At 46.7% G+C, this 24,471-nt stretch overlaps 2 protein-coding genes across 2 annotated transcripts; one reads left to right on the top strand and one right to left on the bottom strand.

Annotated features, from left to right (window-relative positions):
* Positions 1-935: 935 nt before the first annotated feature.
* Positions 936-6,933, top strand: NMB (neuromedin B). The gene is made up of 3 exons (XM_055002274.1): positions 936-1,080; positions 4,660-4,877; positions 6,892-6,933. Exons 1-3 carry the CDS (start codon positions 936-938, stop codon positions 6,931-6,933), a joined length of 405 nt encoding a protein of 134 aa, XP_054858249.1.
* A 1,502-nt stretch (positions 6,934-8,435) lies between these two features.
* DUOXA2 (dual oxidase maturation factor 2) lies at positions 8,436-24,079 on the bottom strand. Its single transcript, XM_055002871.1, has 7 exons — positions 24,043-24,079; positions 21,213-21,373; positions 17,409-17,466; positions 15,541-15,675; positions 14,429-14,642; positions 12,565-12,779; positions 8,436-9,728 (listed from the first exon to the last, which is right to left on the bottom strand). The coding sequence occupies exons 2-7, from the start codon at positions 21,357-21,359 to the stop codon at positions 9,526-9,528; spliced, it is 972 nt and encodes a 323-aa protein (XP_054858846.1). The 5' UTR covers positions 21,360-21,373; positions 24,043-24,079; the 3' UTR covers positions 8,436-9,525.
* Positions 24,080-24,471: the final 392 nt, after the last annotated feature.

Raw genomic sequence — 24,471 nt, 5'->3', positions numbered from 1 at the left:
AGAATCCAGGTGGGTTGCAAGACAGCATGCCTCTGAGCACTTGCAGAGCGCTCCTGCCCAGTCTTAGACGCAAGCTCAGGCGCAGAGACTCGTTGAAAAGCCATGCCTGATGCATCAGGAGAAGGAAACGATCCCCCCTCCCCACAGACACACATCCAAGGGCTTTGCTGCTTCCATAGCCTCTGGGGAGAGCCCTCGAGGATCTGTTCCCCAAGGGATGGATGGAAGGCTGCGCTGGGTGGGGTAGGCAATCTGAGGTCCCCATAGTTGCCCACCTGGCAAGCAGAGTCTTCGAGGAAGAGGGAGGGATGGGGAAGGGCGATTCCTGAACCGGCACGGTTTGTGCATTCAATATTATTTGGAAAATGCCTGATAAAGGGCAGCGGTTCTCCCGGAAAGGAGATTGATCCTTGGACAGAGACTTGGCACACTACAGAAACGCCTCGGAGATCCTGTTCAGCCCCTCAATGGTTGCTTTGATCGCTTCTTGCCTGATCTCAGAGAACTGGGCTATGGTTGCCTAGTGGTGAGAGCGAATCACTCTGCCCTTTTCTTTTTTATTAACTGACCGCTCCTTGTCGTGATTCTCAGCAGGTGCGGGGTTAAGCAGGAGCCCTGCCTCGACCCATCCTCTCGGCTTCCTGCTTGGTCTTCCCCCTCCTCCTGGTAGCCAGGTCGTGAAGTCCAGAGTGACCCAGCCTGTATGCGTCCTTTGCCGGGAGGAGCTTCGCTTCGACGACGCCCGTGTCAATCTCCGCCCCGACGGATCGGGGCTATTTAAACAGCGGGAGACTGGACGGGAAGGGAGAGAAGGCGGCGGCTGGGGAAGGGGCTGAGGCCAGCGTCCCAGAGTCTTCAGAGCCGCCTCCAAGCGCAGCCCAGCGAGGCGTCCGTCCGCCCCGCCGTCGAGGATCCTGGCCGCCCCGCCGAGAGCCATGGTCGCCGCCAGACGCGCCAGCCGGAGGCTACGGCTGGGGGGCTTGGCTTTCCTGCTCCTCTTCTCCTCCGTCTCCTTCTCGCCCTCGCTGGGCGACAAGAGGAACGGGCCCTTCCGCATGCGGGAAAATCTCTGGGCCACAGGTGGGTGCTGGCCCCGGTCCGTGGCTCCCTGCTCGTTTGGCAATAGGCCGGGGGGGGGGGCCTTCCCGAGAGCGGAGGCGAATTCCAGCGGGCGCCTCGGAGAAAATTTGGGGCGGGGGCCCAAAGGGCAGCTCGTGGGGCGTTGCAGGAAGCCCCTCGCTTTGCTTGGGAGCACTTTGCAATGGCTTTAAAACTGGGAAGGGGGTCCAGAGGAGGAGGAGCTGCCTGGGCTAGGAGATCAGCCACGTGGCAGATTCCCTGTACCCCTCCCACGCCCTCCCCACAACTGTCCTGACCTGAGATGCCCCCGGGAGCTGCTATTTACCCCGCTAGGGAGCTTGCTTATAACCCGTCAATACAATGGGGTACTCAATGGTTTCCTGGGTCTTTGCCAAGTTGGGGAAATGGCGTGTGCCGGCTGCAGCCACGATCCACGTCAGCCCCAACACACACATCTGCAAATTATTAAAATCGCTGATCGGGGCAGACCTCGAAACAGTGTCACCTGCAGCTGGCATTGCAACCCAGGTCCCCGAAATCCTAGTTCAAGACTCTAACCACTGCGACTCCCGAAGGTACAGTGACCAGTTACCCGGAGGTTTGGGAGGAGGTATGCGGTCCCAGCACTCTCAGGAGGAAGTTTGCCTGAATTGCTTTTAACTATTCACTGTGGGCCTAGGTGATGGTGGGGACGGGCTTGCGTGGGGGGGCAGGCGGGGAGGAACGGAGCACATTCATCCCTACCAGTTCTATCATTGCTTAAAACTTGTTTTCCCCTCTTGGGTGTCATATTTTTGTTGGTCTCCATGATAGGCTGTGACTTGGCTGCTAGAATTACAGTTATTAATAAAGAGTCCAGTGGCACCTTTAAGACTAACCAATTTTATTGTAGCATAAGCTTTTGAGAACCACAGCTCTCTTCGTCAGCATCTGACAAAGATAGCTGTGGGTCTCAAAAGCTTACGCTACAATAAAGTTGGTTAGTCTTAAAGGTGCTATTGGACTCTTTACTGTTTTGCAACTACAGACTAACACGGCTAACTCCTCTGGTGTTATTAATAATAGTTTATTTACACCAGTGAGTGTGCAGGTTCTCCTAGTGGAGTGTGCTTCGATCATTCCAGTTCCCGCCCGATACCATTGCTTGGGTCACTATGGGTGAGTCTGTGGAACAAACAGTGCCGAATATTAATTTGAACAAGCCCCTTTCAGCCTTATAATTCTATAGCTGATCTGACGACGGATGCCCCAATAAAATTCATTATTCTTTAAGGCTCTGCTAGATAGTTGTAGAGGGCTGATTGCTTAACGTTATTAGTCGTTTGTTTCAACGCAGACTGAGGCTGACTGTGTCCCTTAACTAAATGATACAAAACTGCATTTTATTACTGTGAATCTTGTCGTTAAAATCAGCACATGGGTTTTAACAGCCGGGTACAGCTTGTTCCTGCTTTCAGCACTAGGAAGGTGGACAGCTCTGAATAAAAATCTGACGGGGGAATAAAGAATCCAATCTTTGCCCATAATACGCGATTGATGGGAGTCGGTGTAGTGTACTGGTGAGCGTATCAGACTAAGATCTGAGAGACTGGAGTTTAAATCCTTGCTTAGTGAGTGACCTTGGGCCAGTCATACTCTCTCAGCATACCTTACCTCACAGGGTTGTAGGGAGGATAAAATGAAGGAGAGAAGAGCCACGTGAGCATCTTGGAGGAAGGATGGAGAAAATGCACTAGGCAAACAAAACTGAACATTTTGTCCAACTCCCTCACTTGGACAGATATTTAAAGTGATTCCGTATCTTGTCTAGAAAACTGTATCCTGCACACCAGATCCTGAAAATTTCTTAAGTGCAGCTTTTCCCTATGACATTTCTTTCATGAGCAATTCACATTTACTTCTTTGCTCCTGTGAGCAAGCATCCCTGTGCATATAGGTATGTGTGCCACACTTCAAACTATCTTCTCATGTGTGTGCACATGTCAAGACAGGGGGGACTTCTCTAACCAATTATCCTAGTCTGAATTTGTCTGCATTCTCCTAATTTATTTTTTCCCTAAATTCACATTTAGGGATAGTGTTCATTTAAAATTGTCAGTGGAGGGAGGTGTTGAAGAATTTGTTGGGTTAAATCCAGAATAAATTGGCAATTCCCACTGAATCCCCTTCCTGCTGCATACCCCATGTCATTCCTTAGGACCCCCTATCCCCTAGGAGCAGCACTTTGTAGAGATTAGTGGGCTACTGTGAGAGGGGCAGATTCTACTCTGCTTAGGGAAGGTTTAATCTTGATCCAAACCTGTCTACTTTTCAGACATGTAGAAAGAATCTGTCAGTAGCTGTGTAGGTACAAAAGTAAAATCCAAAGAATGAGAACAAAATCCACATCATACTTGCTTTAGGTGCGGCAGAGTGCCATCAAGTCATAGCTGACTTATGGTGACCCCTGGTGGAGTTCTCATGGCAAGAGACTAATAGAGGTGGTTTGCCATTGCCTGCCTCTGCAACCCTGGTGTTCATTGGAGGTCTCCCATCCAATTACTAACCAAGGCTGTCCCTGCTTAGTTTTTAAGAACTGGCAAGATCAGACTTGCCTGGGCTATCCGGGTTTCTTTTAGGACAAAGCAAATACTATGTGTAATTTGGTCCATCCTAACAAAAGGCATTATGTGAATTGTATTCTACTTTTCAGGCAAGAATTGGTTCCCAGTGCAGTTCATAGGAATCATAATCTCATAAAATGGGACAACATTCCATTGAGAGAAGGTTCTTGGGTTGGGCTGAATCCAGGCATAATGGTGGGTTCCCGATTTCTTCCTGGCCTCCCTCTGATTTGACAAGGATACTTAATATATCTATATTGCCTTAATTCATCAACAAAATGAATGGTTTATTTACTAACAATGAATAACATTCACAACCTCCCACCTTCTTGCCAGCCCAGCCAATGTTTTCTCAAATGTGGGCTAAGGCCTGGACTAACGATCACTCTACGTATGATAGAGAGGTTCTCTGGGCCAGCTGTGGTATTGCAATCCAGTGCTTCCTCCTCTTCTTATCCTGCTTCAGGTTCATCACATCAAAAAGAAAGAGAGGCAAATACTATAAACAGAGAGGCCATGCAGACATGGGGAATGGCAGGGTGTTGCGTAACTGAGTTAAAGAAATAAGGGAGGAGGCAACGCCCCGATTCTGCAATGCAGCAATTCTGTCTTCCTAGTCAAAGCATTAGCACTGGATTTGAAGGATATGTGCATGATTATGAGGGGTGATGTGATCTCTAATTCCAATGTGCTTGCAACTGCATTGTCCACCCATATCTACTTGCACTTAGGAAGGAGCCATCTGTCCTTCCCTCATGCTCGGAACCTTCTCTGCTGTGCATCCCCTCCTCAAAGAACATTTTGAATGAATTTTAATGTCATTTGTACTCAGAGTTTTTAAATCCTGCGATCTGCTTTGGTAGCCAAAAGCACAGGATAATAATATGAAATAATAATAGCCAAACAACAATAATAACCATAACAATAAAAGTAGCTAAAAGCAGCAGCAGCAACAACAACAACAATGTCATTGCAGGGCATTTCATGGGAAAGAAAAGTACGATGGGTTCTTCTCACTTACCATCTTCATCCCCGGAAAGAGCTGAGCCAAAGAGTACTCCCAAAGCTTTCAGTCCGGAGCTCACAGATGTCTTGGAGGACATGAAGGACTTGCTGACGAGGGAGCTCCTTAAAATCCTCCTGCAAGAGAGGATACTGGAGGAGAACCGAGGGAAACAGGATCTCAAGGACCAGGTGAGAATGCCCCCAAACATTGTGAAGTTTACAAATCTGCAGTGCATTGTAACCTTCTGTGTGAGTGAGAGCTAACTAGGTGACTGTTGTACATAATCTGTTTGTCTTCCTTCAACATCACACTTCTGTCGCTAGGGCATCCTTTTCCAAGTACCCAAGTCATATCTTCCCACTCCCTCATTGGGGGTTTCAAGAAGAAATGTAGCTGCACAAGTGTGTTGTGGCCTGGGAAGAAGCCAATGCCTCTGTAGCCCGCTCACAAATCTAGAGAAAAAAGGGGAATTGGTAGAGCAGGCTTAATAACAGTTCTAACAGCAGTAATTATCTTTCCCTACAGACCTATCCAACAGGTAGAGCCATAAACTACTCTCATGAATAGGCCCAGTCTCATTCTGTTTAAAACATTCACGTACTAATCCAAACACAACCAGGAAAGTCAAGACTACTGACAGATGTTTCCCTACAATGGGAAATAATGAGTTATGATTAATCTGAACAAGCTTGCATGAAACAGTCAGACTAAATCAGGGCTCGGGAAATAAAAGAGGCTTATAACCCTTCCCGAACTAAGCAGTGTTAGTAAGTGCAAAATGGTATTCTTTGAACCCCGGCTGTCTGTGTAGAGAGAGAAAAATGACAGACAGAGGATGATGTCTTGTGGATGCTCCTGAAAAGAGCACAACTATAAGGAAGCCAAGGTGGCACAAGACAACGACCAAGGTGTGAAACCAACCAGAGAGAATGCATATGAGTTGCCGTCTGGGGCACTTTGCATTGATGATGCACTTAAACTAGAGCTCTCCGAGTCGTCCCCAAAATCTTATTGATAGCATCAAGGCAAAGCATTGCAGCTGACAGAGAAAATGAGTGGTTTATGAGGAATTATTAGCAAAGGAATCCAGCTGATGCCTGCGCCATACATCAGCGCCAGCCCAGTGTTCATCTCTTGACTACACACCATATTCCTACCTTGTAAGGTTGAGTACGCAGCAGACATTTGGCTCTGCAAACATCCATCCCTCTGGGAAGGATAATTTATAAATGATTTCTATGGGAGAAGTTTGCTGCCTCTTGACATCAGGGTGTAATTACACCTTACTTTTAAAATGTTTTTAAACAAAACCCAGATGAGGGGAAGAGGATTTGGAATGAAGAATCATTAAAGGAAAAAGGGGTGATCTAATCTTTTCCTCACCTATTGCTTCTTCCTTCTCCCCTAAGCTTCCCGAATATGATCTTGCTTCTCGAAGCATAACATTTGAAACCTTGCAGTGATGAAGAGGGCTATCTAGAAGGGGAGCAATTTGGAGCCAAGCAGTGGTGTGCAGGGGGAAAAGATTAATCACCGTTCTTCCTACTATTTCTCTGCTTGAAAGCACTCTTTTTTCTAGGAAAAGTAGCCGTTAGACTCTTATGACATGGTTTGTGCACAAAATGTGCCCTGAAATCATGTTTGGTATAGGAATTGGAGCATCTGTTTTACTTGTGGGAGGGAAGCAACAGTTCTAATCCTTGCTCACCCAAGGACATCGTTGTGTCATCTGAGGTTAAGCTGAAAGTGTGATTTGCTCACCTCAAAGGCTGATGATAAAATGGGAGAACCCCATATATGCTGCCTGGAACTCCTTATTGGAATCCCATGGGTGTTAAAATGGGTCCTTGAGTGACACCCTCTGATTTTCTTCCCTTAGAAGTGTACAGAAGGGTATGAATGCAAAGGGTGCCCATGGAGCAAAGAAAGGCATTAGGCGTCTCCTCCATATTCCAAACTTTTCAAAATTATAGCTCTATTATTTGAAGAACACTTTACAGAATATGAGATGTGATTTCTCTGCAAAATTCACAGAAGGGTGAGGTTCAACTGACTGTGTATTTGCATGCTTTTTGTTTTCAGGAATAAGAATCCTACAGGCTACTGCTTACTTTTTCCTTCCTCAACCCTGGCCATTCCTTGTGGCACAGTTTACTATGTGTACTGTGAATTTCTTATGAGTGTGCATGTGTTCCATTACAGGAAACAGGCTCTTTAATGAGAGTGCTGGCCAAATACATTTAAAGAGGACAAAACAAGAGAAACACCATGGACTACTGAGGGAAAGAGAGAGCCCCTGAAGGCCTATCTGGTGAAAGGATCAAAAACTGCCAAGTTCATGGTTTAAAACTGATTAAATCTCATATTGATCAACCCTACGAAGTGCCCAGTGTTGACTCTATATTGAAAATCTTTGCCTGTTCCCTGCAACGTGGCCACTGCTGAGGAAAGCATGGGGAATAAATGTTCTTTTTTGCATCACTGACAGCATTCTTTCCAGGCAGTGATGTATGGTTCAGTAGGGTGGGATAAATGAGAAGAAAGTAAGCAGCCACTAAGGGAATAGTCAAGTCAGGTAGAGGCAGTTTTCTACTGAAAGAAAACTATTTGTTCTAAGTTGCTAATAGCTGTTAAGGCTTGACTGTGATGTAGAAGGAATTGAGGGTTGATCAAGGATAATCCTCCCACACACACAATTGTCCCCGGAGCTGCCATTTGCCCCCTTCTAATGTTTATTTTGTATACGTTTCTCCCAGATGGAGAAAACATACTTGTAGTTGTATAGCGTTTGCAGTGTGCTTTACCTATAGACACATTGCAATCCTCACAACCACCTCTGTAAGGTAGGCCAGTATTACTGAACCCATATTGCAGAGAGAGGACTCAGGCCGAGAGAGAGTGGCTTGCTTAAGACTGCTTGGCAAGCTTGTGGGGGTTCACAGAGCAAGATGTGTAGTGGCTATTTAATGTTTTTAAAGCTGCTGGAGGTCCATTCATTAATCTTCCAAAGTCTTGTCTGGATCGAATCCAGAGACGCAAGAACCAACCTGCTCTGCCCTGGCGCCAGCCTTTTGTGCTCCACCAGACTGAGGGACAACTGCTCCAGCCAGACACAGAATCACACTGTATTACAGAAACGTAGTGTTCAGCTGGCTCCGCTTGCACAGTATAAACAAAGATCTTCCATTATGTCAATTAAGGACAAATCCTTGCATTTATTATATTGCGTGACAGCCTCTGGGTCAGGTAAGTCAAGAGCCCCCTCCCCTTTTGGGGGGAGGATGCTTTTGGAAGGATGTGCATACTCTTAGCACCACTCTTCTTGGCTTCCTGCACGCATGCAACAAGAACAGCAGGGGAGTTAGGTGAAGTCATGCAGCACTGCAGGGTTCCTCCATGGCTCTGACCCCTGAATTGTGCTTCGCTATGGTACATCTCCCTTGGGCATCACCTCCCTGCTCTCTTGGTCTGGATCTGGCTCACAGTCCTGGCCCAGATCCCCAGTGAAGTTGTAACTCTGCCCCACATCCTTCTTTATGACTATGATGTCATGTGCTTGCTGTTTTCTGCCTGGGAGGGGACAGGGTTAAAGGTGAAAGAGTGAAAACTGCTTTTCGAGATAGAACACCTGCTGTGCAATTTTGGTGCCAGGACCTCTGCAAGAACTCAACAGCCCAGAGACCAAAAACCCATCAACAGCCACCAAACTCAAGTTTAGAATTTTATTAACAAAGTCAGATCCCTGCAGGAGCTCAGTCCACTATATGGAGAAACAACATACAGCATCAACCATATATTTTTTTAAAAAATGGAATTTGTTAGGCCACACGATTTCTGGTTCTGAAGAAATTCCATGACCAGGAGAACCCTGTCTAGAGCTGAAATGTTTCAAAGTATTTCAGATGCAGCTTATACACCTTCTGGAACTTTGTTTGCCAGCTCTGATGTTGTGCTTTGGCCAGAAGTACGAGCAGACAGCAACAGCAAAGCTTGCTTTGTGGGGGTAGACTCAGGCATGCATTCCTAGAGTTTTCAAACCTATGGTTATAAAGATCCCCCAGAATTTCAAGTCTGTTGCTAGAAAATTTCTCCTGCAGATGTACTCTAAGCTAACTGACATCCATCCATACTCAAGGCTACAATAAATGCTAGGGATACACTTTAGGTTTTTTTTAAAAAATGTAGTTTTTTACTAAGTTGACTTCCAATCTGCACATTCGTACACATTTGCTTGGCCCACTGAGCAGGGGCAAGAGAGGTCTCCTGTGAGTGAACCAAACAATTTCCTACCAACTCTCCTCATACTTATCCATTCTGTGAGGTTCAAAGTGCGCACAGCAGGCACGCCAAGTGCTACGATGCTGAAACATAAAACACTGATTTCTTTTAAAGGCAACCAGATAAGAAAGTGAAGCTGAACACGCAGGCTCTTCTGGGGGAGACCTTGGCTCAGTGGTGTGGAAAGGCTCCCAACTCTTTCCTACTTCTCCTGAGCTTGCAGTCAGGGCAGAACTATCTAATAGGATGTCTTGGACGGTTCTGTCTCCTTATGCCTCCTCCTTCTAGCATTAGTCTAATGAAGGCTTGCCCTTGATCTTCGTACTAGGTCCAGCGTTCCCCTGCCCACGCTATCCCTACTCCTTTCCCCCTTGCTGGTGGCATTGCGACCTGCAGGAGAAAATGTTTTCCTGCTGTTGTCCAGACTCCAAGGAAGCCCTCGTCAGGGCTCTGCATGAGAGCACATCATGCCCACCCAAGGGCTTAGGCAGTCCACGCTGCAGTCAATATCTCAATAGAAAGAGAAGGCTTCAAAAGTTCAGTGCAAAGTTTTTGTTTTTAGCTGTTCTTGATGGTCAGTTTGAAATCGGGTTGGGAAGAAAGTGTTTTGATTTGTGCCATGTGGGGGTTGATGTACACTTCTCCCAGCATCCCTTCGTCTTCCTCTTCGTCCTCGCACAGGTCGAAGAAGGCTTTCAAGAGGTCAGGGCGGACGTAGTGCAGCAGTATGACCACTGCAGCAATCAGGAAGCAGAGCAGTCCTGAAAGACACACAACAGTCAGCCGTTTGACACTTGCAAAGAGGAATCAGCCTTAGCGTGGGTTGGGAAAAAGTTTGAAAGGCATGTTCAGAAAACATTGCAATGTTCACTTTCAAACATTTAGGATCAGGGAGGTCATGCTCTCCCATGACTGATCCAGTCATTTTGCTTCAGAGCAATCCTGGCTCAACCTAGAAAAATTCATGATTAATTTTCATAACAAGGGAACAAAAGGCCTCACGTAACTGCTGAAGTTCAGGTACTGGAAAAGCACGGGTTTTTTTATTTAAGAGGGGGAAGATTCTGGTTTAGCAGTTTTCTTTTGAAATAATAACCCAAGAATGCAGATGATAAGTATTCGCCAAGAAACCCATATAAGCAAGAATCCAGTCTCCTATTTGCAATTCTGTTCCACACACAAAAAAACCCATATGCAAGTCTCCCTACGACACTGTTCACAGTGCAACCCCTCTGATACTGAATGCTCTTTTGGAAACTTTCAACATATACAATAGTCCAGTTGCCTTCTATGGCAAAAAAATGGCCCAGCATAACCAGGAATGCTGTGGCATAAATGAACACGCTGTTTGGATATGCCTTTCTGGTATCAGGCCCACAAGGGCACTATACTTCCTCCTCAATTTGTAGCTCAAGAGGTTTATCCTCCCTGCATGCAGCTTCTTAGAAAGTGGTGCAACCCTCATGACCCCTTTGTGATACCAGTATGGGGGGAGTGGGGTTCTAGTATTGGCAGCCATAGCACACATTCCAAGAGATGTAATCCATAGCCTCTGAGGTGTCAGATGGGGTCCTGGGACGCACATATCTCAGGTCGCACATCACAGTTGCCTCTCTCAGTGTTCTCAAAGTAAAATTCATTAACACGCTTCCTTATGCAGTCAGGGCTTTAAAGAAGCAAGTATTCCAACTAGCTGTTCAATGTGCCATGATTCCAAGGTCAGAAAAGCCGCCACCAAGAGAAGGTGCAGAGGCAAAGACAGTGGGGAAATGCACATGTCACAATGTGACAGGGTCTGGTTTTGCCATCTTTGCTTTTAAAAAGGTATTTTCAAAAATTCTTCTGCAGAGATAAGCATGGCACAAACCTTTAAGGTAATTGTATATTATTATGACCATCTGGGAAAATGGAACACAAGAACTGCAACTAAAGCTATTTTTCACAAATCATTTGGGCAATTTGACAAAGCAGAAGATCCCTCATGTGGGAATTCTCAGTCGTAATCTAAGGGAGCTATTTTTGAGCAACTGTGTATCTAAGTGTGCTCATTTTGGTGCAATGTTTTTCTTTTGCAATGAGCAAATGTAGCCAGAATCATCATGCTGGGTAAAAAGATAGCAGAGGCACGGTGCCAAGATACATTATTTCTGTGTGAACTTGTTTGCACATACAAAAAAAAAATGTTCCATGGGAAACGGCGGTAACAGAGGTGCCCAGAACAAGGAAAGCAAGACAGCCTGCAGGGGCGCTTGTGACCTAGAGATGAAATGAAAATGTCCCAGTAAACCCAAGCAAAATTTGATGCTGAATTTCAATGTTGCGCCTCTGTTGGACATAAGATGGAGCACTTGATATTTGACAACCAATAGAGTTTACTACAGCAGCCAGTATTTGAAATTGTTGATATAGTCACTGTTTTGTGAAAAATTGTGTTTTGTATCCTGTCTTTGGTTGCTGACATTCCATAGCAGTAGGTGGCAGTCTTTATCCAACACATCAAACTCTGGGTTATGTCTGCCAAAAAACTGTCATTTTTTTGTGTGTGGTGACTACAAGCCAGAGAAATGCAAGCATACCCATCCACATATCTGTGCATGACTGGCCATGCAACGCATCATCCCTATGGCGACAGTCACAGCCTTCAGTTTGGCACTGTGCATGTGCCAAGGAACCAGGAGAACATCTCACTCCCAGAAACCACGTGCATTGTAACCTTCTCCACATACATTTCCCAGTGCATCAAGGCAGGATATGCACACAATCACCGTTCCTGGATTAGGTGCAAATATCCAGAGCAAACTCCCTTATCGGTGCTTGCTTAATTGGACAGGTGGCCCTGCGGGTCTTGGAAAACAAGGAGCTATATTTCATCAATGCTATAAGCTTGTGTATTTGTACAGGAAATTGCCAACACATTTGGCTTGCTCAGTTTGAGACTAGATTTTTTTTTCACTGACATAAGAAGAGCTCTGCTGGATTAGATGAATGGTTCAACTTTTCCAGAGTTTTGTTCCCTACAGCGGTCAGCTTGATGCCTGGAGAGACTCTCCTGTTCCAGCACCCTAGCAGCTGGCATGCAGAGATATACTGCCTCTGAACATGGAGGTTCTGTTTAGCTGCCATAGTTCACAACCTATCCTCTATTAATTTGTTTCATTCTCTTTTAAAGTGATCTAAGCCAGGGGCCATCTGTGTTTAGAGTTTTGGATTGGGATCTGGAAGACCCGGGTTCAGGTTTCCACTCAATCATGCAGCTTGTTGGATAACCTTGGGCCAGTCACTCTACCTCACAGGGTGGTTGTTGTGAGGACAAAATGGAGGGAGGGGAGAGAACCACATAGGCCACCCTGAGCTCCTTGGACGAAGGGTGGGATAAAAATGTACTAAACAAATAAACACATCCCGTAGTTCAAAGATATCAAAATACACATATCATTTTGGCAGGTACTGCAGGGAACACAAATATGAAAATACACCCACATAGCATCACACCTGAAATCATTCACAGCACCTGTGAGACCGTTTCTAGGAATCAAGAAGTTCAGCAAATAGATCTGCACCTCTCAGTCAAAAAAGGAAGCTGTTTCGGATCCTAACCTGTGGCAAGCGTTAGCCAGAAAGATACTCCATAGATAGGCTGCAAGGCGGTGGAACCGAAGTGGATCACACACACCGGATAGTTCCTCACGGTGGAGAAGGAGAGGAGTGCAAAGATCAAGAAGGCCCCCGTCACCAGGGTCATGTAGCCGCCATACACGGGGACTGGCATAGAGAACAACATGTTGGAGACGAGCCATGCGCAGAAAGCCACCCTGTGGGAGAAAGGCAATGCCACTGGTTATGACTGTTTCACCCACTGCGCCTCAGCACGGCCTTGGCTCTGGGTGCAGAGTAGACTGCTCAAAATGCATCAGAAACAAAGGTCGGTCCCATATCATCTGAGCCTAGCTGGAACCACTGTGGTAGCTTTTTGTATACGTGTTCAACAACAGGGTACCATTTCACTCTTGTGCCGACTCTGTGCCTCCAGGAGCTACTAGCCAATGACTGTCAGAGGCAGGGCTTTTTTTCTGGGAAAAGAGGTGGTGGAACTCAGTGGTGGAACTCAAGACCACACAATGACGTCACTTTGGGTCAGCTGGAACAAGGGGGTAGTTTTTTAAAGTTTAAATTGCCCTTGGTAAAAATGGTCACAGGCCTTTAGCCCCGCCCCCTGATCTCCAGACAGATCAGGGGCGGGGCCACCAGCCATGTGACCATTTTTAAGAGGTGCCAGAACTCAGTTCCACCGCGTTCCCGCTGAAAAAAAGCCCTGGTCAGAGGCCACAGTCTTCACAACCAGGGTGACTGAACATTTCTGTTGGAGCATGGCAGCAACACCCCTTTTATCCCAGAACTAGGCTAGACCCCACAAGTTACTGTACAGCACTAAGAACTGGGAGTGATATGTGTGAGCCATCTGAAAACCTTGGCCCCTAAGCCTGTAAGGCAGGAACTGGCACAGCTAAGCTGTTTGGCAGGGAAAACTTAGGCCATACAGCTTTCTCTCTCCACCCACCACAAGAAAGTGCATAGATTTCCCCTGCAAGTAAAGAGCAATCCAGTGAGGCTATCCCAGCTCACCAAGGGAGACTGGGAAGCAGAGACCCATTGATGTCCAGGCTCAATTATATGGATGCTTCTGCATTCATTTTAAACTACATTGTATTGTTTTGCTCAGGGCTTTTTTTCTGGGAAAAGAGGTGGTGGAACTCAGGGCCACACAATGACGTCACTTTGGGTCAGCTGGAACAAGGGGGGGGGGGTTAAAGTTTAAAATGCCCTTGGCGAAAATGGTCACATGGCCGGTGGCCCCGCCCCCTGATCTCCAGACAGAGAGGAGTTTAGATTGCCCTCCGCACCACTCCAGCAGTGCAGAGGATAATCTAATCTCCCCTCCGTCTGGAGATCAGGGGGCGGGGCCACCAGCCATGTGACCATTTTCAAGAGGTGCCAGAACTCCATTCCACTGCGTTCCCGCTGAAAAAAAGCCCTGGTTTTGCTTATTTAGCTGCCAGGCTTGCTTTATGAAGGAAGAGAATGGCATGTGGAGAGGGGAAACTTTAACCTTTTCCTCTCTGTCATATTCAGGCTAGAAAAACCCACCTTTGAACTGTTTTTATCTCTGTTGGGGGCTGGGGGGATGAGTTTTCCTCAGTAGAAGTGAAAGCAGCTCAGGGTGGGGTGAGAAAACAGTAGGGAGAGACCTTGGGTTAAATTTTCCCTCCCCCTCATACAATTCTACTTCTTGATAAAACAATCCTCGTAGCTTAAATTTGCAAAAGAAAAAGGCATTTAGAATAAACACAGAAGAAATCTAAACATGTTCTAATTACTCTCCAAGGCACCATCTTTCCCACAAGGCCATTGGTCTTTCCGATCTCCGTTTGGTCTCGTGCTCAGACAAAGGAGGCTTACTCACCACAGGGTAGCCGATGCATAGTGTCCCGCAATCCTGTACTGGCCGTTTATACCACAAGGGCTGATGTCACTGAACTTCTCTGCCACGTAGAGGATAGGGTTGGGCAAGCCCCTCTGCAATCCCTCCTGAAAATCTTGATAATAGTTTTCCCCAAACAACCAGGAAAAATGTTCATTGTAATTGATGGTTTCATTGAGCTGCCCCACTGGTTTCCCTGCAGAGGGAAAAGCACCCCATTAGTACTGGAGGCAGAGCAGAGTTCAGAGAGACAGGGAAGTACCCAAGCAAAGCTGGGAGGGAGAGAAACCAACCATTTACCCACTTCTGGACCAGGCAGTTGTTGATTCCACACACGTTGGATAATGCACTTCCAATCCTCTTTAGAGATCATTTGGAACTAAAGTTTTCATGTGTGAAACAAAAAATCCACTTCAAAACGATTACTAAAGTGCATTGAAAGTGCATTATCCAATGTGTGCGGAATCAGCCAGTATTAGGATTTCTTCTCTTTGTAGTCTTCCCCCACCCCATCCCTCAGCATTCATGATTGTGTAGAAGTCTTGCACTGTTTTTTAAAAAGGCATAAGCCCATCTATAAGATGCAAAGAACAGCCTACTTCTTATAGGACACGTAACTGCACATGCACATGGGGACACGAGCAAGGTTCAACGAGCCCCAGGGCCATCTCCACAACACATAACAGATACCTGGGAAATTGCTACTGAGGGAGTAGGATGTGGTGGACATTGTGCATGCACAACATCCCAGATTCAGTCCCCAGCATCTCCAGTTAAAGAATATATGTCGGGAAAGACCTTTCTTTACCCAAAACACTAAATGGTATTGCTGCCCCAAGGATGGAGCTTCGTATTATTCTGGCAAACATGATAAAACCAATAAATGTCCTGAGAGCAGGTGTTGTAGCAGAGAATCAGTGGCTGGGAAAGGTCCGACTCCCCTCTCAATGCAGCAAAAATAGTCTTGTGGGCCTTTAAAGTCTATCTTACACTTTGATGGATTATAGTTGGGTACTACTCAGAAGTTTGAGGATAAGTAAAATCCAGTGCACCTCTTCGTTGGACTCCTTCCCCATTAATCCCTGCAGACTCACCAACTAGTGTGATGTTGACTCCCGCCAAGCCAATGTGCACTCCAACGTCTGCATGCACCACCGCTGGACTGAAAGACTTGTAGGTGGTGTTGGCAGTCACCTGCCCGCTCTCCCAGTCAGAGGTGAACTGAACCGCTGCAGAAGGGGGAAAAACTCAGTGAGCATCATACAGCGTCATAATTAGTTTCTCCTTGGCCGTTCTATGAACAATTAGGTTTCTCTGGGAGCTTTCCTAAGGCACTAGTTGAGTTTCACAAAAGCACAGAAGGATGTGTTTTAACCCATTACAACAACCCACCACCACCACCACAGGCAGCATCTAGAATCTTTAACAGCCTAAATCACTGGAGAATTATCACATTCCCTAATCCAGATGTCTACAGCCAACATATCCACCCTCCATTTTTAATTCCTGTATCCATTTTCTTTATTCCTTCACCCTCTTGAAGAAGCTTGTTGGGACTTTTTATAAGGACCACAGAATGCAGGCAGCTTTGCTGAAGTATTTAAAAAAATCCTCACTGGATAAAAGCTAACTTATTTAGTTAAAAAAAACATCCAGCCTCACCATCGGAAGACTAACATACTGCAAGTGCAGTTTTTATGGTGCTCATGATCAGATCTTATGTATTTGTTTACCTGGTTGCCAGAAGAAGAGTTCTGGGAAACCCTTAAGCTAGCTCATTGTTTTTGGTGTGTTTTTTTTAAAGTTTGTGTTATTTTAGAGCCAGTGCCAAAGCAGGGAGTGTGGCATATATTGCACAAGCCAAATAGACAAGTGGAAGAACATGCTCCTGACATTATCTATGCAACACTAACTTGTACAGATAGGAAGAAAAATGAGGTTTGTACCTATTAAATAGGTACTGTTGGACCTAGATAACCTACAATTAAACAAGATTTAGAAATTGCTCATACTTCTGCAGGGGGTAAATATCTAGACTCAACTGTAGTGGAGAATAGATAATGGACACAGAGTTCAGATTTAGGTTAGATCAGATTGTCTGGATCTATCAATCTAGGATATTTTTATCCAGCCCTTACTCCAAGGAGCTCAGGTCTCCTTTTTCTCACAACAACCCTAAGAGGGAGTGTAGTCTGAGAAAGAGCAACTGGCCCAGCCACCCAGGGTTATCTAGTACATTTCATGGCTGAGTGGGTATCTGAATCCAAGTCTCTTAGCTTGGCACTCTAACCAATCAACCACACTGGTATAACCACCCACACCAGACCGTGGGTCCTATCAGGTCCCTGAGTAATGAGGGCAGTGAATGGCAGTGTTTTCACTTTTCAGACTTCTTGGGAAATAATGGAAGAATACGGTAGGCCAGTTCACAAAAGCACCAGCAACCAGCACTGCTTTTCGGGACTGTTGAAGTCCATCACATGACACCCCTCCAGAAACCCTATCTGATGTGGTACAGTCATCACTGAAAATAACAATCTGCTTCTGCTCCCTCCTCCCTTACTCAGTTTATTTCATGGGGGGCGGGGGAGAGGGGGGGTTAATCTGAAAGCCATTGTCTTGGGGAGGGGTGAACATCCTCTAATCATGGCAGGATTTCTGGAGCATATTTCACTGGAGTTTGGAAATAAAGAGGGTTCCAGACCAAGCTGGAAATCCATTGCTACAAAATGCCGTATTTATGACATTTCAGATATTAAAAAGTGTTTTCTTTTCTTTTACAACTCGTGTGATCACATAAATGGGATTGGATTGGAGAGGGCAGCCTGTGTTGCAAACCGGTGCCAGGCTGGGAGAAGCTATGTGTGGGCTCTGAGCGGGTGAACCAATTCAGCTTGCAGTAAGGAAAAAGCATGCCACTCCTGATCTGAAAACAAAAATTAAGGTAAAAAAGGATGCTTACCAACAATTACTCCTCCAATAAAAAGACTCGTGATGACCCGGAGAAGCCAGTAAAGTCTCTGTCAACAAAGGAGAACCCAAAGTCAGTGCTGGAGAAGGGATTATAATTTCCTCTCAGATTTGCCCCTTGGCACAACTGAAGCCATGTTCACAAGAACAGCTGCTTTCTGCTGCCATTACTGCACAAGCCCTTGACACCGATCCCTGATCTCTTCTCATCAAGGACAGCCCCACATCCATTGTCACATCAGATGGTGTTATTGGAAGCCGATGCAACATGTTCACCCGTGGAATGGCTGGCATGACACAAATGGCTTGCCACATAGAGAAGGCAGACATTTTATTCAAGTGGCCACTAAGCAGTGGTTATTTGTGGGTAGGTGTCCACAGAATGGACAAAGGAGAGGCGCCAGGCTTCTGTCTAAATAGTAATACATGCCCCCACTTCTGAATTTCACAATATTTTTACTCCAGTCCTCAAGGAGGCTATGGAGGTTACCTCAGCAGGCTTGGCCCACTGCCTCCTGGCTGGCTTCTCCTCACCACAGAGAGAGAACTAATTCCTTAATTCACAGGGACCGAACAAACACATAACATGTCATTTTCATGATTATTTTTCCTGGCCATTTATTTTTAACAGAATGCAGCTTCCAGTGCTCAGATTTTGAAATGGGAGACCAGTAGAGGGGAAAGAGGGGCTACTTTTTCCCCCTTGGGCTATTTCCCGCCAAAAATTGCCCCTCCCCCCGCACACCTGAACTGCTTTTACTCCCACTGAGGAAAAATAAGTAAAAGCAGCTTGGGGGGGGGGGTGGAAATTTTTGTAGGAAAATGGTATCAAGAGAAAAAAGTTAATTATTCCCTCTTCCCTGTGCTCTCTTTAAGTCACAGCCCAGGAAATAGCATTCTGTTTTCTAAAATGTCAGCAGGAGAAATAATAATTGAATAACATAACTTAGCTGCCTCAGTGTCCCTGTGAGGGCAGAAAGGTGGGGTAAAAATCTTGTAAATAAATGAATGAATATATCTTGCTGTTCTACTCTCTCTCTCACACACACACCCAAGAAAATTCAGTTATAAATTGAAAACCACTGTTGGCCTCAGTTCTCTCTAGATAGAGTAGCATTTCTCTAGAGGTATTTGCATATCTGAGGGGAAAGCCCTGTAAACTTTACACTGACAAACAGTTCAGATTTAGAAGATGCCATTCTGAAATTGTCCTCACTAGAAAGTAGAATGGAAAACATTGCAATATTTACTTGAACATGATCCTCCTTATGGAGAATGTAGCTTTGGGTGTGGGAGCAGAGTAAGAGAGAGAATTCCCTCCAAAATAACCGGCTGGGGCAGGAGAAACTATCAAAAATGGCTGCATGCTCATGAACCCACATGCCATAACAGAGCAACTTCTTCCCTCTGTTAAGCAAGCTGCTGTTATTACAGCACACTGTCCTCCAGAATCTCAATGGCTCAGTTCAGACAGTAGCATGAAGAGACAGTTTATTTTAACATATAGTTAGTTTGTGGAACCAGGATTTGGCTCACAGATGCTCGTTCAAATCCTGCTATGCGTCAAGAAATACGTTTTTATGGTCTTCATTCTTCCCCATGCCTCCCCTGTGACGACTCGGCTGTTATCCTGTTGTGCATTGTGGCAAAAGTGGCACCAGATAGTGAACCAGAAGGTCTGAGTGTTCATGTATCACACAAAACCCCGTAGGTTAAGACTGACAGTGGTTAATAAATCAGCTTCAAAACTACAATTCTGATCCTGGTTGGATGGACCCTAACTTACCACAGTTAGTGGACTGAGTTCAGTCAATAACTCTAACCACAGTTAAATTGAACCACAGTTCTGTGTCATGTCTGAACCAAGCCAATGTCACATGGTAGTCAGCCAATTTTTGTTAGCCCATATGGCATCGGGTTACTTTCTGTGACATGTGCTGAATCCTGCTTGAATCAGCAACCTATAGCATGAGAAACTTTAAATATTTCCAGTGGTAAGGCACTGGTTAGCCATGTTGTACGAGCCTCTAAGTCCACAGTTGTACATCGGTAAATTAGTATGGATTAACTAAACAATTCGGCAAGGATAATAGGGCCTACATTGACGGAAGAAAAATTCCTGGGTTTGAATCCAGGCCTAGTTCAAATAAAAAGAAATTATCTTGTTTTGCTACAAGGAAAGATTTGTTTCAGTCACACTGGAACGCCTCATTACACTGTTTTCATACAGTCGAGTATCTCCTTTCTAGTCAAACAAACCAGGACAGGAAACCCTGCCAATTTGTTACTGCCTGTTTAATCTTGCCAACAACATTAAAAGACATCCTTATGAATATTTCCTTGAAAGTCTCAAGGCAAAGAGAATATTAGGAGCCATTTAAAAAGCAGTTTTAAGGGGGGGGGAATAAAGGGATATGTACCTTTTGCAAAAGGTCAGTACAATTAATGTAAAATCAAAAGGGTTTTTTCCCCCTATTTGAGGGATTGTTCCAGTAAGGGAGGAATCAAAGTTCAGTGTTTGAGCTCTTTCTTTGCACGCAAGAGTCAAGTCTTTGTCCATCTCCATTTAAAAGGTGGAGCAGGCCCTTCTCTGCTTAGAAAGCTACTCTAAGTAGGCTGGACCATATAAGGCAGCATTATGTATGTTCACTTTAAGTAGCGCTGAGTCCCATTCCCCCATTCCTACATAAATGCTAAAAGCAAATATTTTTCTGTGGCTGGTTGTAATGATTATGCATATACACAAATGGCACCTTTCTTTACCAGAAGGGCTTGTGGGATTGCATGGAGCTGTGCCGCACACCGCAATTTGCGTACACATGTCCGTAACACCCACAATTTTCTAAAATTGCATCTAATTAGTGAATAAAAGCAATTGGAACACAGTGAAAGTGAAGCCAACAGTTGGAAAAAAATATATTATTCTACATTGTGGGTCTCTCAATTGACGCATGATTATGGGTAGAGAAGGAGGGGGGAGAAGGTTCCCAAATGTGCCCATATGAAAAGAAGAGCCTAGCAATATTTTTTATATGTAATAGGTTTGTTGATGGAATGAAGAACAGTGCATGATGTGGCAACACAAACTGTGGCACTCGGCATCCACACACCACTACAGCAGCGCTGTACTTCTTTCAGAAAAAAGACAATTCTCTTCTTCTGTATTCAGCTCAGGACATTCCTCCAGTGCGGTAAGCACAGGAGTGTTGTAGAACAATACTTATGGGCTGATTCAAATACGCACAAACATTCCTCAATGAGTGATCACTTGGTGTGCAAGCGCAACGGATAAACTGTTTCCTCTGAATAGGTTTTAGGTGATACAAAACTTTCCCCCCCAAAATGGGCTGATGTTTGCCTTTGCAACCTTTGCAAGGCTGCAATTTTGTGCAAAGAAGCAGGAGGAGGTAAAAGGGTAAAGTTTGTCCTTTCCCTATTGATCATTTTTCTGTCTAACATCACTTGCAAGGTCTCCCCCTCACACCCACCGCCAGGAGGGCTTTACATATAAATTACAAAGAACTAAAATTTTGTGAAAAGAAGAAAAGAGAAGAGGTGGATTGTTGAACAGAAAAAGAAAACTCTAAAGGGGAGATGATTAAGCATTCCTTTCTCCCTTCTTGTCCCTTTACTCAAATCACAGCCTGCTAAAGCAGCTTTTCATTTTAACATAACATGGTGGTTTTGTTATACACGTTAGCATTTAACAGAACAAGAGTACAGTGGCGCCTTAAGCATTAGCGCATAGTAGCGCATAGTGCACTCCTCTGATAATTAAGGGTCTAGCCATACTCACCGCTCTACCACGAATTCCAGGCAGAATAAGTAGAAAGCTGAAGGCAATTACCAAGAACACAATAATTACAATGATGATATCAACGTCGAACACGAAGGGTTTCCTTGTCTGGGGGTAAAAGGGATAGATGCCATTGAAAAGCGTCATTTTGGGGGTGACACCTGTAAAACAGAGATTTCACAGTTAGACTCCTTAGCACCTCCTTGCCTTACCTTTGGGGCTGCTGTATCCCCTACTGCCCGGTACAAAATTCCAATTCCTCCCAGAGCAGGGCGCAGAATGCAGTTACAAGCCATACAGAAAATGAATGCCAGTGCAGTGTCATGGTTAGAAATGTCAATCTAAGGTCTGGAAAATCAAATCCCAGCTCTGCCATAGAAACTTACTGACTGGCCTTCACAGTAACCTACCTCACAGGGTTGTTATGGGGATAAAAATGGACAAGAGGGGAATGTTGTAAGCCTATTAGGGAGAAAAGTGGGGCAACAAATGAAATGAATACATTCTGAAGGTTGTTGTGGATTTTCTGGTCTGTATAGCCGTGGTCTTGGCATTGTAGTTCCTGATGTTTTGCCAGCAACGTCAGGAACTGCAATGCCAAGACCACGGCTATACAGCCCGGAAAATCCACAACAACCATCGTTCTCCAGCTGTGAAAGCCTTCGACAATATAATAAATTCTGAAGATTCCTTGGCTTTCATCTTATTTTGAGATTATGTGCTCTGCATCTTGGTGCTGAAAAACAGCATTCACGGCCAAGCCATAACAGGTGGTGTCCTTGAAGGACGCAGAGCATGATTAATCAAGCAACACTAAATTAAATGTCGGGAGGGGGGAGAAAGAGTAAGGAAGGATTGCCAGGTATCATCCAAGTGGTTTCAGGGGAATTGGAAGAAGGCCAAAAAGCCAGTGATAAGGGGCCACACCGAATAATCTCAACCGGAGCGAAAGGGAACAGCTGCAGAACCAAGTGGCAGCTCAGGCAAGCTGGTAAAACAGGAGATTGCAGGGAACTGTGGTTACGCACAGGGAAACCGGCTGTCCCAGGCAAATGGATACTGCAATCCTGCAGAGATTCCTGGCTGGCATTTCTAATGGCGCCCTCTTCTAATAGCACCTCAAGAAGGAAAGGGAAGCTGTGCTGGAGCTTCAGCCCTGCTAGAGCTGTCTTCGCTTCTGTCCTGCAAGATACCCCGGGATATTTCAGGGGCAAGGACTGAGCCAGCCTCTTGCACTCTTCCCACTGATGCAAGAGCTTGCAAACGGGTGGGCAGAGCACAATCTGGTAGCCCAGGGGGGCATGACCGACTCTTCAGGTAGCTTCCTTTAAAAAAAAAGGAGGCGAGATAAATTGGTGCCGCCCCCTCGAGCTTCTTTAAGCACCGTAGAACAACGGGGGGAGCTTTGCCTTCAGGGTTGCCTTTCTCTCGAGGAAAAGACTGTGGGAAATCTTAATCCGCCCCAAACCGTGGCCTCGATCCGAACCACCTCCGCCCCAGAGATGTCAAAGACCCAAATCACCGACTCCTCTCCCCCTCTAGTAAAATCGGGACTGACCCAAACGCCACCGGAACGGCGTGTGAGCCAAGAGCCCATCCACACGTGCGGATCTGATCCAACCGGGACAGCCCCGGCATCGGCATCCCGCTGAGAAGGAAGGAGTTGGGGGAGAAGAGTGTGGGATGGGGGGGACTCCCGCGACTAACCGCTACTCCGAAGGAAGGTCAGGTCGTGGAGATGTTGGCTGCGTGGAGGGCGATCGTGAGAACGCAGCTGACCCGCAAAGGCAGGTCAAGTGCAACGAGACTGAGGGGGGGGGAAGAGATGTATTCCCACGCACCTCTGCCTTGAAGGGGGGCTGGCTGCAGCTGGATATCTGCAAAGAGCCCGCCTGGATTAGTCCTCCGCGGGCTGAACTGGGGAGACGTCGCGGACCTTGGGAGCAGAGCGCGCCGTCGAGCCGGGGCAGACTCCTGGCGAGAGATCCAGCCCGGCAAAAGACCAGCTTGCCCTTGCTCGTCTTTTGCCACTCTTGGTAGTCTCCCGTCTATAAGTGGGAGACTACCAAAGCCGATCCAGCTCAGCTTCCAAGCTCTTCGGGAAAGAATAACGGGAAGGACAGAGCGGGACGATGCGCTCCTGGGCAGAAGCGAATGAAGCACCGCCACCCGCTTTGCCAAGCAACCAGACAAAAATTAAGAGTTGGGGTTAAAATGCAGGAGGGGTGTGTGCGGATCCCACAAAAGGCAGGCACGCTTCCAGTCCTCGCAGGGTTTTGCCTCCTCCCCTCCAGTCGCCCCTCTCCCCATGAAAGCATCAGCAAGAGGAAAAGAAGGCGACAGAGCAGACAAGAAGAGAGCTGAATAGAAGCCTTCCTCTGACAAAGGATTTCCTTTCCTGGAGAAAGCTAGACCTGCAAGACTCAGGTCCAGCGGCACCTTAAAGACCAACTAGATTTCCAGGATATGAGCTTTCATCCCCTGGAAATCTAGTTGCTCTCTAAGGTGCAACCGGACTCTACTGGGGACCAACACAGCTACCCACCTGAAACTCAACTAGACCTCAGTCTGACGGGGGATGTTGGTCTTTAAGCTGCTCCCGGACTCCAATTTTGTTCCCCGGCTAGAGACCTAACAAGGCTGCCTGCCGGGAATTATGGACTAGACCTGCCGTCTACAAAGGGGCAGGAGCGCTCTGCACTCACTCAGAGGCACGCCCGTAACCCGCCCGGGTTCTCCAGCATCGCAGCCGTCGGAAAAGCGCGCAGAGGACGGCCCAAGGGCGCCCCCTCCTGCGCGGGCAGAGAGCAGCAACCAACCGCTCACTCACCTGCTGGAGGGAAAGAGGTCCGGGGCAGCGCCGTCGAGCCTCGGGGAGCGCGCTGGGGGCGCCGGGCGCCGGGCGGGCTTCTTATAGGGCGGCGGGCAGGTGCCATGCAAATGAGGCGCCCGGCCCCGCCCCTCGCGCCGGCCCCCTGGCCCGCTTGCGACGGGACGGGCGGCGCTGGGCTCAGTTGCAGCCGCAGCCCAGGAGACGGCGGAGGAGGCGCTGGGCAGGCGGCCGGGGGCACTGCAGGACGCGCCGCCGCGGTCGCGGTGAGTTTTTGGAGCCGGCGCGGAGGCAGATACCGCCCTCGGGGGACAGCCCAGGGCTCTCCAGGTCGGAGAGGCTGCGGGGAGGCGAAGCGTCCGCGTTTCAGTGCAATCCTAAATAGACCCAAGTAGGATGCTGAGTAGACCTGCTTGCGATGGCTTTCTG

The sequence above is a fragment of the Eublepharis macularius genome, chromosome 18 (assembly GCF_028583425.1).
Source record: "Eublepharis macularius isolate TG4126 chromosome 18, MPM_Emac_v1.0, whole genome shotgun sequence".
In the NCBI taxonomy this organism is placed as follows: Eukaryota; Metazoa; Chordata; class Lepidosauria; order Squamata; family Eublepharidae; genus Eublepharis; species Eublepharis macularius.
This window is presented reverse-complemented; position numbering and strand designations above follow the sequence as displayed.